This window comes from Heterodontus francisci, chromosome 7, assembly GCF_036365525.1.
Source record: "Heterodontus francisci isolate sHetFra1 chromosome 7, sHetFra1.hap1, whole genome shotgun sequence".
Lineage (NCBI taxonomy): Eukaryota > Metazoa > Chordata > Chondrichthyes > Heterodontiformes > Heterodontidae > Heterodontus > Heterodontus francisci.
In genome coordinates, this window is record NC_090377.1 from 75,766,834 (window position 1) to 75,784,679 (window position 17,846).

A 17,846-nucleotide genomic window follows, 5' to 3' on the forward strand; every position below is an offset into this window, starting at 1 on the left:
CACATCACACCTTTTGAGGGAGCCAAGGTGCTGCTTGGCCCGCAAGAAATGAAAGGATTCCTTTTGCCTTGCTACATTACATATTTATTGGAAAACGAAAAGATTGCAAGGCAGCAAGCATTAACAAAATTTAAGCCCATGAATGCCAAGTGCAGTTAGGTGCTCCTCTTAAATCATTTATGTGCTTTCCTGCGTGGTGCTCCCCCTGCACTGTCAACTGAGGTGGAGGCAGGCTGCTGACCTCGGTGCCCTATGGCTTTGGAGACCTTGCCGCTCACCTGAGGAGGTCAAGGACCTGGCGATGAGTCCAGGTGCCTTCCCCCCTCTAGCCCAGCCAGAGCTCATGAATAAGGCGATGGCATGCAGGTCTGTGTGTATCTTCAGTATTCAGTGACTTGTCTGCTGGATCTGGCTCTCCAAGAGGGTCGTCAATCTCTTGATGGAGGAAGCCAAGTGAGCATATACCAGAGATATGGTGGCATTCATGGCCTGGATGGACTGCTCCATCGTCTGTGTCAGGGTGCGCATCACCTCTGGAAGCTCCGCCAGATCTTCACGCACCTCACAGTGCAGCTTCAGCATCTGCTGCCTTGCTGACGACCAGAGGCATGTCATCAGTCTGAGGCTCAGCGTTGTCCTGGACCCCCACACTCCTCTGAGTGTCAGTGGCTTTGGCTGTCACAGCCTCCGTCAGCTGCTCAGGCATGTCAGTGGTGTGCTCACCATATCTGTGGCCTCAAATCTGTACATGAACAGATATTCAATGATGTGAAAATATCTGTGCCAGTGGAGGGTGCAGGGGCATGATGTGATGGTGCACCCTCCAAGGTCCCCTCCTCCTCCTCAGAAGTGGACTGCTGTCCCAAGGTCAATGCAGCTGTCTGCTGTTTTCCTTGATCTGCATGACAGAAATTAATTAGAGCGTAATGCACATTCCATCATGTCCTTCAGACTACTCCTACCGTTGAGCTTCATGTGACACATGAACACTATGCCTCCTGTTCACCCGAGACTCTCTTGTGCCCATCCGTTAAGCCACACACTCTCTCGGGGTTCCACTCCTGTCTCACCATCCGCTATGGACAGGCCTGCAAGCTGGCCTCTGAGCTCGAGAGGTTCCTTCTCCATCAGTGACAGGATGGTCAGATAAGGGACGCTGCCACCACCCTTTCTTGGCATTGTGGGCAGTCTTTTCCTGCATGCACACAAATGTCCTTTGTTAGTCCCTGCCGACACGCACAATGCCGATGCTGCTGGCAGTCTGACTGTCCATGATGGTATCACAGGAATGCCTCCTGCTTGCGGCCACACAGTAATGGCAGTGCAGCAGTCAACTCTGACTGACTGGAGCCCATCACAGAGAGGCTGACATGCCACTGAACGGCAATGCGGCTGCCTGGCCATTGCCTCTGGCTGGGTGGGCATGGCCTCCACCAATCCCACATTCAAGCCTAGTCACTTGTAAGGCTGTAGAGTAAACAATGTGTGGCACACTTACCTTGGTGGAACACATGAGATCATTCACACTCTTACGGCACTGCAGTCTGGTTCAAGGGACAACCCCATGGCTACTGACCTCCTCTGCGATCTCTGTCCAGGCTTGCTTCATCTGGTGGGCCGGTCTCCTCTTCCCAGCGCTGGGGAGAACTTGCCTGAGCAGCCTTGCGGAGAACTTGCAGAGAGACATCACGGAACCACGGGACCACCTTGGATCGTCCTTCAGCCTTTTCTTGTGCTGCCTTCTTCTTCAGGTCTTCACTATGCTGCCTTTGTGGGTGAATGGAATTGTCAGAGTACTGGCAGCCCTTTAAATATGGCACCAGCACTTTCAGTGGTGTGATCTCACACCGCCCTCACCGCCTAAGTGGACGGAACCTCTATCTCCTGGCAGTTAATTGGCCAGCTCCCACTGAATCATGTTCTCTAGCACGCCTCCCACCCAAGCGGCAGTGGCTCCCACTTACAGTCCCGGCAGAGGGAACTCGGGGGTTTCTGCAAATTTCAGCCCAGAGACTCTGGGGCACAGTCTGAAAGTTTGTGGATGGTACAAAAAATGTATGCAAGTTTTTGGACTGTGGAGGTGAACTCATTTTTCTAAGCAGGTTGAGATACATTGGAAAACAGGGCCAAACTCTGTCAAATGGTATTTAATCCAGATAAATGCAGTGTTATGTATTTGGGAAACCCAACACCAAGTATAATTACACTTTACATGGAACAGAACTGAAATCTGTTGAGAGAGAAAAGGACTATTCAGTATAAAACAAAGCTTTGCTTATACCATATTAAGAATATTGCCTACAGTTTTGGTGCCATCATATGGTGAGTGACATAAAGAATTTAGAACGGTTCAGAAAAGGGCCAAAAGAATGATACCAGGCTTAAACAACCTTAGATAGGCTTAAAAAGACGGGTCTATTTACTTGGAGTGATTTGATAGAGGTCTGTAAAATAATTGAAGAACTAGGTTGTGTTGCTACTGATAGTTTGGGGAAGATCAGGAGTTGTGCCAATAAGAATAGGGATGGATAAGATATTTCACGGTTCTTCTTTTCCCTGAGGCTAGTAGACCTAGGGACTGAGTTGCCTGTTGTGTAGTGAGTGCTGACTCTGCATGCCTTCAAAAGAGAACTGGACTCATTCCATTTGGAGGCAGTAATCACAGCTTCTAAAATACCAAGTAATATATGCGCAATGTGCTCTCCTCACTCATTTGATTACCGAAGCGGGTTGAGAAGAATTTCAATCTTTTTTTCCCTAATTGACTTTGGGTTTTTAGCTTTTTTTTTGCTCTACCGAGAGACTACATTGCTGCTGGTAGGGCAAGGTATCTGATCACAAGGCTTCTGGCATCATGACTGTGTAGGGTAGGCTTGATGGACCAGATGGTCTGCCAGTCATTTTCATATGTTTGTATTACACCAAGCATGTCATAGTCTTTAATCATTGTGTCCTGTTAAACACTTTTTACTTTTCATACTTTGAAGTACTCAAGATAACAATAAATAACACTTCCTAGTTTCCTAGTTTAAACTTGCAGTAAAATGTGGTGCTTGGAAACCAGATAAACCTGCTATTTGAGATAAATCTATTCCTCTAACCTGGCCTAATACTCAAGCTCTTTAGTATAGATTATATAATTTTGTTAAAGTACAGTTTCAGTTTGCACTAAGGAGTATGTAGCATGCAAGTTCCAAATGGCAGTTAATCTTACCCATGTTCTTTAGCCCTAACACTAACCTTTACCCTAACTGAAACCATGGAGCCAGTGAATCCACAGTATAACAGAAATGTTTCACTTATATTAAGGAGCTTGGGGGCCACAACATACTGCATTAGATCACTTTATAAGAGAACACTATGATGATGATGAACTGGATTAGCTTTTATAAACAAGGGAATCCACAGGTTCAGGAATTTAATTAATTATAAAATAACTGTTTAAAAATGGAAGTTATCACAATTACAGTTAAAATTATCAGAATATCAGCATAAAATCAGAACAGAAGAGTCGGACAAGAAGTTCAACGTCTTCGTAACGTTTCCACATTTTACCAACAGTGGCCGACATGGAGGGCGGACTTCGTACATTGACACGGCAGGAAGGTATTTAAGGCAATTAACTGGCCAATTGACAACAATTTTAAATAGCTTTCTGAATTTTACTAACAGCGCACAGGAACCATGGTGCCTCAGAGTCTCACCCGGTAAAAGGAGGCAGAAAGCAAGCGAGGTCTCAGTGCTGGCTCCTTCCGGCGACCATTGGGAGAGCCAGGTGCAGCACGGGTATCAGTAAACAAAGCCTGGAAGGGGGATAAGTTGCCAGCACCGTGGGGGCATGCTGCCAGAATGCCATTGGTGGAGTGGCACTTGAGCAGAAGAAATGGGTGGGGAAAAATGGGTGCGGGGTGGGGGTTGCCATTTGCATAAAAGGCCTTGCATACAGAGAAAGGCTACCATGGGCCTCATTCACCCAGTTGTGGAGGAGGAGTAGCAGCGAGAGAGGAAGTTCCAGGCACAGACACCGAGCTCAGCAGTGGGTGGGGACGAGGGAGAAGGGCACAGAGGGGCATGCACATAGAAGAGGCTACTGTCAAGAGAGAATCTACCGTCCGAGGCTCAACTACCTGCAGATGTCCGAGCAGCAGTATCTCCGAAGACTGTGCCTCTCCAAGGTGGCCGTCACTGACCTATATGCTAAGCTGCAGGATGAGCTGAGCCCTATGGGAGTTGGTGGACACCCAATGCCAGTAGCACTGAAGGTCACTGTGGCGGTGAACTTCCACGCCTCCGGATCTTTCCAGGGATCCACTGGAGATACGTGTTTGGATCTTGCAGTCTGCGGTGCATCGATGCATCAAGGTAGTGACAAATGCTTTTTTCAAGAGGGCCGCGATTATGTACTCTGCTGCACCGATCTGGACAGTCAAGCTGAGAAGTCCATTGGGTCTGGGGCCATCACTGGATTCCCCCGGGTGCAGGGTGTCATTGACTGCATGCATGTGGCCATCAAGACTCCCACAGACTAGCCATCAGCCTGCATCAAGAGGAAGGGCTTCCACTCGTTTAATGTACAACTGGTCTGCGACCACCGCAGATGGATCCTTAGCCAAAGCAGCCTACATACTGCAGCAGTCCCAGATGCCAAACCTTCTCAGGCCCCCCCCTCACGCCTTCAGGGATGGATACTGGGAGACAAGGGCTACCCACCCGAGGACATGGCTTCTTATGCCTGTGAGGAACCCACACACGGATGCAGAGGAGAGATACAAAACCTGCCGCGGGGCAACCTGAGCGACCATCAAGCAAGCCATTGGTCTCCTGAAGATGCGATTTCGATGCCTTGATCGATCTGGTGGAGTACTTCAGTCTGCCCCAGTGAGGCTCTCATGTATCGTGGTGGTCTGCTGTGCACAGCACAACCTGGTACTGTAGAAGGAGAAGGTGTTGAACAATGAGGAAATCATGGATCACAATGCCTCCTCTGACAGTGAGGATGTAGAGGAGGCTGCTGACCAGGTGATGCAGGAACCACAGGCAAGGCGCATAGAGATTCATGCAAGGGAGGTTCGGGACACGCTTATATATAAATGTTTCATATGACCCATACTACTTGTTGGAATCAGACTAATAAAGCCTTACCTTTATGCAGCCCTCCTGTCACCTCCTTCATTTTGCTATTCAATGCCCAGCACCCAGGTACACATCACACATTGACAAGGTCGAAACATTGGCCGCACATAGCGTGGTCGCTCGCATCCAACCCCTTGAGGGAGCCAGGCTGTAAGTGAAGCTCCAAAGGGCAGCAAGAAATGGAAGGAGAGGTAGCACCAATACATAAATCCTTTATCAAGCAGTACAACAGATGCAAGGCTTAACATTTAGATGCACTATTCACCTGTGAACCCCAAGTGCACCTCAGTGCTCTTCTTAAATTTCTTACACATGCTGCTACATAGCGCTCCCCCTGCGCTTGCAGCTGAGGTGGAAGCAGGCTGCTGACCTTGCTGCCCTGTGGCTTGTGATGACCTTGGCGGTCATCCTCAGGCTGTTTGAGGCCTGGAGGGCCCCGGCTTGCTGACAGGCTCCTGCACAGGTGCTGGACCCTCCTCAGTCATTGTGGCTACTTGAGATGACACTGGCAGAGGGGCTGAGGAACCATTATCCACACTAGGAGTACGCTGAGAGGAGCCCCCAGATGCTGAAGGCAGCCGCTCCTGCTCACTTGCAAGACACATTTGTACCTCCCTGCTGACCAGAGAAGTGCGAAGACCTGGTGGAGAGTCCAGGTACCTCATCTCACTCTCGCCTCACCACTGCTCCGTAGAGCTCATGGACAAGGTGATGGAGTGCATGTCTGCGCGCATCTCTGGCATCCACTGACTGGTCTGCTGGATCTGCCTCTCCTTGAGTGTCGCCAATCTCTCAATGGAGGAAGCCAAGTGTGCACATGCCAGAGACATGGCAGCACCCAAAGCCTGGATGGACTCCTCCATTGTCCACGTTTGGGTGCGCATAGCCGCTGGAAGCTCTGCCAGATGTTCCCACACCTCACACTACAGCTGCAGCAATTGCAGTGTTGCCAGTGATTCCAGGGGAACATCATCAGCCTGGGGCTCAGCACCAGCCTGGCCTCCCACAGTCCTCCGACTGTTAGTGGCCTCAGCTGTCACAGGCTCCATCAGCTGCTCAGACGGGTTTTTGCTCTGCTCACCAGGTTGTGTGTCTGAATCTACATGTGAACGGATACCCACCGACATGACAGTAATTGCGTTGGTGGAAGATGCGGGAGAATGATGTGACGGTGCACCTCTGAGGCTTCTCCTCCTCGGAGATGGCCGGTTGTCCCCCAGTCTCTCTGCATATTAGCCTGACCCTGACCTGCATGAGAGAACAGATAGATTGAAGTGTTATGGGCTTCCCATTGTGTCATTCCAACTATCCCTATTGTGGAGCTCCATGTGTCCGGTGGTGGACACATGAGCACTATGCTTTGTGTGTGCCAGATGTACCCTTGTGCCCCTGCACTTGTCCACTACCCTCTTGGGTAGGCACTCCTGCCTTGCCATCAGCAATGGTACAGGCGCCATACTACTCTGCCAGCTCTAAGGCCTCCTCCTCCATATGGGTCAGGATGGAAAGAAATGGCACCCTTTGCTGATCTTGGCCCTTTCCGTTGTTATGGGATGTCTTCTCCTGCAGGCACATAGATGAACACAGTTAGTTTGTTCACGGAGACAAGTACAATACCTATGCTGGTGGGAGCCCAGAGGTCTATGATAGGGACACACGAATGCCTCCTGCATGCAGTCACTCTCAAGGGACCTTGTGAGGTTGGGCAATGACAGATGGGTGCCTCTCACTGAGATGCAGCATATGCTAATGCCTGTCGCCATTGTCACTGACTGGGTGGTTTGTTGGGGGAGGGCGGGTCACTCCCTCTCTACCAAACGTACACTCTCGTATTGCCACATGCAAGGCTCAAAGAGAAAAGAGGTATGGACTACCTTATTTGATTTGTACAGCAGTCACTCTCAAGGGACCTTGTGAGGTTGGGCAATGACAGATGGGTGCCTCTCACTGAGATGCAGCATATGCTACTGCCTGTCACCATTGTCACTGACTGGGTGGTTTGTTGGGGGAGGGCGGGTCACTCCCTCTCTACCAAACGTACACTCTCGTATTGCCACATGCAAGGCTCAAAGAGAAAAGAGGTATGGACTACCTTATCTGTACAGATCAAATAAGGTCATTGATGCGCTTACAGCACTGTATCCAGGTTATTGGGGTGACCCCATGGCTGCTGACCTCCACTGCAATCTCTGTCCAGTCTTGCTTGGTCAGGCTGGTCGGTCTCCTCCTCCCATTCTTAGAGAAGAGGACCTCCTGCCTTGCCCTTGCACCTGGAGGAGAGCCCGCAGGGAGGCATTGCTAAACTGTCAATGTGGCTGCAGGTTTCCTTTAATGTTCAGTTGTCCAGGTAGGCAGGAAGGCAGTCAGCAATAAATGGCAGCCAGTCAGCAGTAGATGTAGGCAGGCAGTTAGCAGTAAATAGCCGCAGTCAGCAGTAGATGCAGGGCTGGCAGCCCTTCAAATATTGCGCCAGCAGCTGCCACGGCATTTCCCACCTCTGCTCTCCCAGGGAGCGGCCCCCGCGCCTCCCCACTGCTAACTGGCCGGTCACCGGAAGATTGCATGCGGCCGGTCGCTCCCCACGCGAACAGAAGAGGAAGCCGCTTCCGGTCCCGATGTTGGGACCAATGACCTAGCCGCAAAATTCAGCCGCATGGCTGAGTTACTTATATAGAATGGAAACAAAATGGATGTAGCATCTTACAGATTCAAAACAATTTGCATTTTCTGACATAAGAATATTCATATTTTAACAATACAATTTTCAGAAAAAGGCAAAACTTTAAAATCCTTTGCATATTTTTTTCAGGTTGTTGGAGTTGATATGGAATATTTGAGTATCTTTCCATGCAGGCCTGATTTGCGAGTGATAGGAAAAACTTAAATATCTTGTGGTGTTGTGTCAAAACAACCTGCTTTGTTCTCTTAATTACTTCCCAAGGGAGAATCTTAGAGATGGTGAAAAAATGAGGGTGATGGTCGGGGAGGTTTCAAATAATTTCAAGTTTCTAATATTGTTTTCTAACAATGCAACAACAAATTGTTATAACAATTCAGTTTTTTGCCACTGGAGGTCATCCATGCGCTTTGTGAGTTTCAATGCCAGAAAACAGAGGCCTTACTACTTAAGTCTCATTGACAGTTTTCACAGGTTTGGATAAATATTTTCTGCAGGCCTTCCCCAGGTCACATCCCACACCTGAGACCAGTGAAATATTCATCCCTTGGTTCATATATTTACACCTGTCCTGCACAAATGAATGTTTACTTCCTCTATTGGGTTGAGTTAGTTTGAAGCTGTTAATTGCCCTGCTTTAAATAACCATTATGACAACATCAATTAACAAGCTTCTTAACCACAACACAGTATTACGTTCAACATTTCCCAATACTTGATGTCATAGAACCATAGAATGGTTACAGCACAGAAGGAGGCCATTCAGCCTGCCATGTCCAATCCAGCTCTCTGAAAGAGCAACTCACCTAGTCTGATCTCCTGTCTTTTCCTTGTAGCCCTGAAAACTTTTTTCTCTTCAGATAATTATCCAATTCTCTTTTGAAGGCCTCAATTAAATCTGCTCCACCACACTCTCAGGCAGTGTATTTGGGATCCTAACTACTCGCTGTGTAAAAAGGTTTTTGCTCATGTCGCCATTGCTTCTTTTGCCAATCTCCTTAAATTGGTGTCTTCTGTTTCTCGACCCTTTTGCCAATGAGTACAGTTTCTCCCTATCTGCTCTGTCCAGACCCCTCATGATTTTGAACACCTTTATCAAATCTCCTCTTAATTTTCTCTTCTCCAAGGAAAACATCCCCAACTTCCCCAACCTATCCACGTAACTGAAGTTCCTTATCCCTGGAACTATGCTCCTGAATCTTTTTTGCACCCTCTCTAATGCCTTCATATCCTTCGTAAAGGGCAGTGCCCAGAACTGGACATAATACTCCTGTTGAGGCCGAACCAGTGTTTATCATGACTTTCTTGTTTTTGTACTCAATACCCCTATTTATAAAGCCCAGGTTCCCATAGTGGAGTTGAGGCCACATTCAGATCAGCAAAGCTTTTATCAAATGGCGGAGCAGGCTCAAGAGACCAAATAGCCTACTCCTGCTACTAATTCATATGTTCATATTCTTTAGAAACACTTTCTCAACCTGCCTGCCACCTTCAATGATTTGTGCACATATACCCTCAGGTCCCTCTGCTCCTGCACCCCCTTTAGAATTGTGCCATTTATTTTATATTGCCTCTCCTCATTATTCCTACCAAAATCAATCACTTCACATTTCTCTGCATTAAATTTCATCTGCCACTTGTCTGTCCATTCCATCGGCGTGTCTATGTCCTCATGAAGTTTATCACTATCCTCTGCACAATTCACAATGTTTCCAAGTTTTGTGTCATCCGCAAATTTTGAAATTGCGTCCTGTTAACCGAAGCCTCAATCATTAATATATATCAGGAAAAGCAGGGGTCCTATCACCGAGCCCTGGGGAACTCCACTATAGTCCTTCCTCAGGTCCAAGAAACAACTGTTCACAACTACTCTGTTTCCCGTCACTCAGCCAATTTCGTATCCATCCTGCTATTGTCCCCTTTATTCTATGGATTCTCTCTTTGCTGACAAACCTGCTATATGGCACTTTATCAAATGCCTTTTGGAAATCCATGTACACCACATTTACTGCATTACCCTTGTCAACCCTGTTACCTCATCAAAAAACTCAAGCAAGTTAGTTAAACATGAGTTGCTTTTAACAAATCCTTTAATTAATACACATTTGTCCAAGTGACTGATCATTTTGTCTCAAATTATCATTTCTAAAAGTTTTCCCTCCACTGAGGTTAAACTGACTGCCTGGAGTTGCTGGGCTTGTCCTTACACCTTTTTTGAACAAGGGTGGAACATTTGCAATTCTCCAGACTGTATCTATGGAGGATTGGAAGATTATGGCCAGTGCCTCTGCAATTTTCTCTCTTATTTCCCTCTGTATCCTTGGATGCATCTCACTGGTCCTGGTACCTTATCAGCTTTAAGTACAGACAGCCTATCTAATATCTCCTCTTTATCAATTTTTAGCCCATCCTATATCTCAACTAGCTCTTCTTTCACTATGACTTGGACAGCAGTTTTGCAATGTAATTGTAATTCTGCAATTTTCCCGATCAAATATTTTTATGGAAACTTATATAAATCTGGAAAAGTATTTCAGACTTGCACTGAGATTTATTGTTTGTCACCCCCGTACTAAAAACAATTTTCTTGCACCTGCAAACAAAGGGAGAATGCATTACTCTTGCAGGCTTGTGACACCTGCAGCATCTGTAATGGCCGCTGTCCTTGAAGCCTTCTGGCTGAACCCAGAAACAGCAGCCAACATGCACCTACCTGTGACTCCTGTCTCACTGTCCCCATAAGAAAAAGAGATTTACAATTTTTGAACCTGCAGGTATTTGCTGTTTTCCTAGAGCAGGGCTGGGCGCCAGACTTAAAGCCCGTTTCTTTTGGGGATCCCTTAAAATAGGTGAACTTCTGACATTGAGGGAAGAAAATAGGCCAGCAAGCTAGTTGTGACCTCTGCCTCAATAGAATGCCTGCCTCCCTCGAGCCATATCCCAGAAATCCCCATGCAATATAAAGGAATCAAAGACTAAGCATTACAGATCTCTGCCCATTTTCCTTTTCGTTGTACCTGGGATTTGAGAGTCCCCCAGGTGCATATATGAAGAAAACTGGCCCTGATAAATTATAACTGTTAAATTTTTGAATCCAAGTTATAATCCAGGAGTTGTTACTAAATGTATCAGTAATTAATGCATCATTTAAAAGATGTAAATAGCTGATATAAACTGCATTATCATTATCCTTCACTGGCTGTCTTATGGTTGACTAAGCACACAAAAAGATATGAATGTAAGGACTAGATAGAATCAATGCTGTCTATATGGGCAATCCAATGTCTAGTAATTATAATAGCTCAGGATACTACTCACACTATCAAAATTTCCTTCAGGTATTTATCCAACTCTCTCCTGAATTTACTGATATAATTAGCTCTCATTTCTCCCTTGGCAATCTATTACATATATTCACCACCCTTTGTGTAGAGTACTTAAACCTAAACTCTCTTTTCATACTCCTCTTTTTGTAAAATCTGTGACTATGTTAAATGTATTGTGACAGGTTCTCCTATTCCTGTGCTTGCAGCTATTGGATTACCTAGGTGCAGCAATTACAGGAAAATCCGGCAGAGGGAAATGTATTCTCCGAACAGAGTCTGTTAGATCTTCCATCCATAGACAAAAATATTAGACAGGTTCTCTAACTGACGTGGGCTGCCCTGTATTCACTGTCCCTAGACAATTATCCAATGATGAGCACATTTACAAACATAGGATGAGGATAGGATTGGATTGCCCATATTTGAGAAATTCAGACTTGGCTGATGCCTAAAGAATGACCTCTTGGAAAAGATATTGGAGGGCTGCCAGCGCCAACTGATATGTATCCCAGTATAATTCAATACCTTCAGAACAGGAATTAAACTTTGTGTGTAAAGAGGGTGCTTTGCTTTTTCATAATACTACAGCAAAAGGCAAAATTCTAGGAGAAAATTTAAACATACCGGGAATATGGCAACTCTTGTACCATCATATGTCCAGATTCCCAGCTTAATGCTGCAGTTTTGTTGGTCAAATGGGAAATATGTTACAATAATTTCACAATAGCTTTTATAAATTGCCGGAGGTGTCCAAACTATTTTTCCGGTATATTCCAGAAGCACCTTGGTCATATGAACAATGGCAAAATCACCGTCAGCACTGTAGGAAGAAAGAAAACAATTACAAGAGAACAATAATGCTTCTGGTAAATGGCAACATTTGGATTAATGTCACTGTCCATGTGAACAGCTTTAGATAGTCTTCGTCACCTATAAAGGCGATTTATACTTTTGCTAAGTTCCATATTATTACAGTCCTACAAAGATTCAAAAATGGACACAAAGAACATAATCTACACTGCATGCTAATCTCGAATTTGTAAGGCTTCCAATATAAGCTATGTTGACACTGTGTAATTCTACTATGGTGAAATACTGGTGGTGATTGTAACCCTACTTACCCAGCAGAAATCAAACAGATGGGCAGTCAAAATCTCCCAGGTCACTTGCTTGCTCTGGAGCTGCCAGGAGTGCACATGCCAGATTTTCACCTGCTCCAAGAGTGGTGAAAGTCTGTAATCTTTAACACCTTTGAGTGGACAAAATATAGAAAGGGTCCAACTCTTAAGAACCACCCTGATTTTTTAAAATACTGATAGCTTTCAACTTGAATTAGAGTTAAATGATTGCAGTGGTCATTCACTTCTGTATCCCTCTAAGTCCCGTATCCCTCTTACTCCTGTGTCCCTCTGACTCCTATGTCTCTCTCTGCCCCGCGTCCCTCTCAACCCCTCATACCTTACAGTCCCATGCCTGTTTCTCTCAGTCGTGTGTCCCTCACTGTCCTCCCTGAGCTGTGCCACCTCCTTTCCCTCAATCTCTGCCAAAGACAACCATAATTAATCCTCAATGCTGTGTGGGACTTGCACTCCAGGGGAGACCAAATTAAAATTTGTCACACTGTCAAAGACATGCCAGTAGTGGATCATCAAGATAAGTAAAACTTTGAAGAAGCCAATGTCTCTAACCTAAGTCCATACATTTTACTTTACTGTGTTTACTTACTTGTTGTACAGAACAATGTCTGGGAGCCAAATGTCAGAAGAAGGCAGCCAAATCCTTTTAATTCCACCATAATTAGCTGGATTCCAGCGAAGTTTTTTGTCAACCCATTGCTAAAGAAGAAACATTTCACAAATATTAATTTAATAATCTCTACTACCTTTAAATGTAGCAAATTAACAAAAAGTATTACATTTTAGAGACAGTACAAATCTAGTTAAGCATTTAATAGAAATGTTTTTCCTTGTTACCTGTCTCAGGCGCACATTTGTTTCCACAATTTGGTTTACTTCATCCTAATAGAACAATAGTAGAACTTTAGCCAAAATGCATGATATACTGCTCTTCTAAAAAGTAATCCCACAGAAAGTTAGGGATAGAACTGATAAAAATCAATTTTAGGTACATGCACCATTCTACAACTATCCATATTAAAAAATGAAGTGATACAAATAATTCCTTTATGTAATGTTGTAAATCTAAGAACATTCATTTCAAATAGAAAAATGGCTATGCTTTCACCACATTTATTGAAATGTTACTGCATCTTAATGCATGTAAATTTCCTTCCACAGCACATAAAATCATAGTTACTGTTACTATAACATCCCATTTCTAACACTGTGCTTGATTTTATAAATACTATTAATTGCTTAATATATTTATAATGGCAAAAGTTAATAACAAGACAAAATGCATGCATCAACTCTGCTATCACCATTTCAAACAGGAAAGCAGAACATCTCAAACCAAAGTCCCAATGTTCTTGACTCTTGCTTCCCTCCATGCTCAAATCAAAATATCTACCAGGATCGTGACAGAAATCATGCTGATTGTTGGTGACTTCAAAATAATAAATTAACCAAATCATCTTAAAGGTTAAAACATTTTTCAAATAATTTTATGGAATTTTTAAGTTAATTGTGAACTATTGGTCCTCCATTTTCCTATCATTGTAAACAAGTTCTAGAATCTAATAAAACCTTTATGTAAAATTCAAGATACAGGCACTTAAATTCTACAAAGTTTTCTGCATTTCTAGGACTACAATTGGTGCAATTCACTTGACTGGCCAGAAAATTGTGGTTTTCCACCTCAAAAACAAAGCACCTGAATTTCCAAACACAATTTGGCCCACCATGTGATCTGCCTGCCGAGTCACATGGACCTAATTTAAATATATTTGAATGTGGGACAGTGGCATTTCAACTTGAATTTCCTCATTTTGCCTTCACAAGGCACTAGGGGTAAGTTAGAGGCAAGGAAACCTCCTACTGATTACCACCTGCCGCCCGACCCCCACCCCCCCACCTCGGCTGATGAATCAGTGCTTCTCCATGTTGTACACCAATTGGAAGAAGCACTGAGGGTAGCAAGGGCACAAAATGTACTCTGGGTTGGGGGACTTCCACTACTGACCAAGCTGACAGAGTCCTAAAGGACATAGCTGCTAGACTGGGCCTGTGGCAGGTGGTAAGGGAACCAACAAGTGGGAAAAACCTACTTGACCTCGTCCTCACCAATCTAGCTGTCGCAGATGCATCTGTCCATGACAGTATTGGTAGGAGTGACTACCGCACAGTTCTTGTGGAGACAAAGTCCCGTCTTAACACTGAAGGCACCCACCATCATGTTGTGCAGCAATACCACTGTGGTAAATGGGATAGATTTCGAATAGATCCAGCAGCTCAAAACTGGGCATCCATGAGGTGCTGTGGGCCATCAGCAGCAGCAGTACTATATACAAGCACAATCTGTAACCTCATGGCCCGGCATGTCCCCACTCCACCATTACCATCAACCCTGGTTCAATGAAGAGTGCAGGAGGGCATGCCAGCAGCAGCACCGAGCATACCTAAAAATGAGGTGTCAGCCTGGTGAAGATACAACATGGGACTACTTGCATGCCAAACAGCAGAAGCAGCAGGCAATAGACAGGGTTAAATGATCCCACAACCAACAGATCAGATCTAAGATCTGCAGTCCTGTCACATCCAGTTGTGCATGGTGGTGGACAATTAAACAACTGACAGGAGGAGGCTCCGCAATTAATCATCCTCAATTAATGGGCAGCCCAGGACATCACTGCAAAAGAGATGGCTGAAGCATTTGCATCCATTTTCAGCCAGAGGTGTAGTGGACAACCCACCTCGGCCTCCTCCTGAGGTCCCCGGAATTACACATGCCAGTCTTCAGCCAAATCGATTCACTCCATGTGACATCAAGAAACAGCTGAATGCACTGGATACTGCAAAGGCTTTGGGCCCTGACAACATTCCGGCAATAGTACTGAAGACCTCTGCTCCAGAAATGGCTGCGCCCCTAGCCAAGCTGTTCCAGTACTGCTACAACTCTGGCATCTACCCGACAATCTGGAAAATTGCCCAGGTATGTCCTCTGCGTAAAAGTCAGGACAAATCCAACCCGGCCAGTGACCACCCGATCAGGCTACTCCCAATCATCAGCAAAGTGATGAACGGGGTCATCGACAGTGCTATCAAGTGGCACTTGCTCAGCAATAACCTGCTCACTAACGCTCTGGTGGGATCCGCCAGGGCCACTCAGCTCCTGACCTCATTACAGCCTTGATCCAAACATGGACAAAAGAGCTGAACTCCAGAGGTGAGGTGAGAGTGACTGCCCTTGACATCAAGGCAGTATTTGTCATCAAGGAGTCCAAGCAAAACTGAAGTCCATGGGAATCAGGGGGAAAACTCTCTGCTGGTTGGAGTCATACCTAGCACAATGGAAGATGGTTGTGGTTGTTGGAGGTCATTCATCTCAGTCCCAGGACATCACTGCAAGAGTTCCTCAGGGTAGTTCTAGGCCCAATCATCTTCAGCTGCTTCATCGATGACCTTCCCTTCATCATAAGGTCAGACGTAGGGATGTTCACTGATGATTGCACAATGTTCAGCACCACTCGCGACTCCTCAGATACTGAAGCAGCCCATGTTCATATGCAGCAAGACCTGGACAACGTCCAGGCTTGGTCTGATAAGTGGCAAGTAACATTCGTGCCACACAAGTGCCAGGCAATGACCATGTCAAACAAGAGAGAATCTAACCATCTCCCTTTAATGTTAAATGGCATTACCATCACTGAATCCCTCACTATCAACATCCTGGGGATCATCATTGACCAGAAACTGAACTGGACCAGCCACATAAATGCTGTGGCTACAAGAGCAGGTCAGAGGCTAGGAATTCTGCTGCGAGTAACTCACCTCCTGTCTCTCCAATGCCTGTCCACCATCTACAAGGCACAAGTCAGGAGTGTGATGGAATACTCTTCACTTGCCTGCAGCCTTGGGACTTGCTTCTGAGAGTATGAGACTACTCAGAAATATTGAATCACCACCTCCCCTTGTTGGAAGCTTCTCAGGAGAAGGTTTGTCATTCCCTATGGAATATATATACATGGGAAATGCCCTTGTATTCCATATCAAGGATAAAGTGGAGGGAGAGGAGGAGGAGCAGGAAAGGACAGAAGAAAGGAGAGTGAGGCAGAATTTAAAGAGGATGTACCCCACCAGATATTACCTACCTCATAGAATATGCATGCAACACGGGTCCAATGAAAATCTCAGTGAGGAGATGTACGTTAGAACAGTATGCTTCACCAAACCGATGACAGGACACCTGTGCCAGCTACTGGTTGGGAACTTGCAGCCACTGTCATTGTTCTCTGCGCGTGGCTATGAAGATGATCACACTGAACACACATGGAAATGGAACAGGCTCATTTCAGGCAGCTATGGTTTACCACGTTGGAAGGATGAATGAGAACGGGCAGAGACTGCTTGAGTTGTGTACCTATCATAACCTCTGCATCACCAACTCGTTCTTTCACACTAAACCCTGTCACCAGGTTTCATGGAGGCACCCAAGATCACGTCGTTGGCACCAGCTAGACCTCATTGTCACAAGGCGAGCCGCCTTAAACAGTGTTCAAATCACACGCAGCTTCCACAGTGCGGACTGCGACACCGACCACTCCCTGGTGTGCAGCAAGGTTAGACTCAGACCAAAGAAGTTGCATCATTCCAAGCAGAAGGGCCACCCGCGCATCAACACGAGCAGAATTTCTCACCCACAGCTGTTACAAAAATTTCTAAATTCACTTGTAACAGCCCTTCAAAACACTCCCACAGGGGATGCTGAGACCAAGTGGGCCCACATCAGAGACGCCATCTATGAGTCAGCTTTGACCACCTACGGCAAAAGTGCGAAGAGAAATGCAGACTGGTTTCAATCTCATAATGAAGAGCTGGAACCTGTCATAGCCGCTAAGCGCATTGCACTTTTGAACTACAAGAAAGCCCCCAGCGATTTAACATCCGCAGCACTTAAAGCAGCCAGAAGTACTGCACAAAGAACGGCTAGGCGTTGCGCAAACGACTACTGGCAACACCTATGCAGTCATATTCAGCTGGCCTCAGACACCGGAAACATCAGAGGAATGTATGATGGCATGAAGAGAGCTCTTGGGCCAACCATCAAGAAGATCACCCCCCTCAAATCTAAATCGGGGGACATAATCACTGACCAACGCAAACAGATGGACCGCTGGGTTGAGCACTACCTAGAACTGTACTCCAGGGAGAATGCTGTCACTGAGACTGCCCTCAATGCAGCCCAGCCTCTACCAGTCATGGATGAGCTGGACATACAGCCAACCAAATCGGAACTCAGTGATGCCATTGATTCCCTAGCCAGCGGAAAAGCCCCTGGGAAGGACAGCATTACCCCTGAAATAATCAAGAGTGCCAAGCCTGCTATACTCTCAGCACTACATGAACTGCTATGCCTGTGCTGGGACGAGGGAGCAGTACCCCAGGACATGCGCGATGCCAACATCATCACCCTCTATAAAAACAAAGGTGACCGCGGTGACTGCAACAACTACCGTGGAATCTCCCTGCTCAGCATAGTGGGGAAAGTCTTTGCTCGAGTCGCTCTGAACAGGCTCCAGAAGCTGGCCGAGC

General features: G+C 46.0%; 1 protein-coding gene across 1 annotated transcript in view; it reads right to left on the reverse strand.

Moving 5' to 3' along the window:
• chrna1 (cholinergic receptor, nicotinic, alpha 1 (muscle)) overlaps positions 1 to 17,846 on the reverse strand; it is a 45,664-nt gene that overhangs the window by 19,400 nt on the left and 8,418 nt on the right. Inside the window, exons 3-5 of the mRNA XM_068034572.1 lie at positions 13,110 to 13,154; positions 12,862 to 12,971; positions 11,761 to 11,956 (exon numbers count right to left, since the gene is read on the reverse strand). Coding sequence (XP_067890673.1) covers positions 11,761 to 11,956; positions 12,862 to 12,971; positions 13,110 to 13,154 — 351 coding nt within the window. The remainder of the gene's footprint in view (positions 1 to 11,760; positions 11,957 to 12,861; positions 12,972 to 13,109; positions 13,155 to 17,846) is intronic.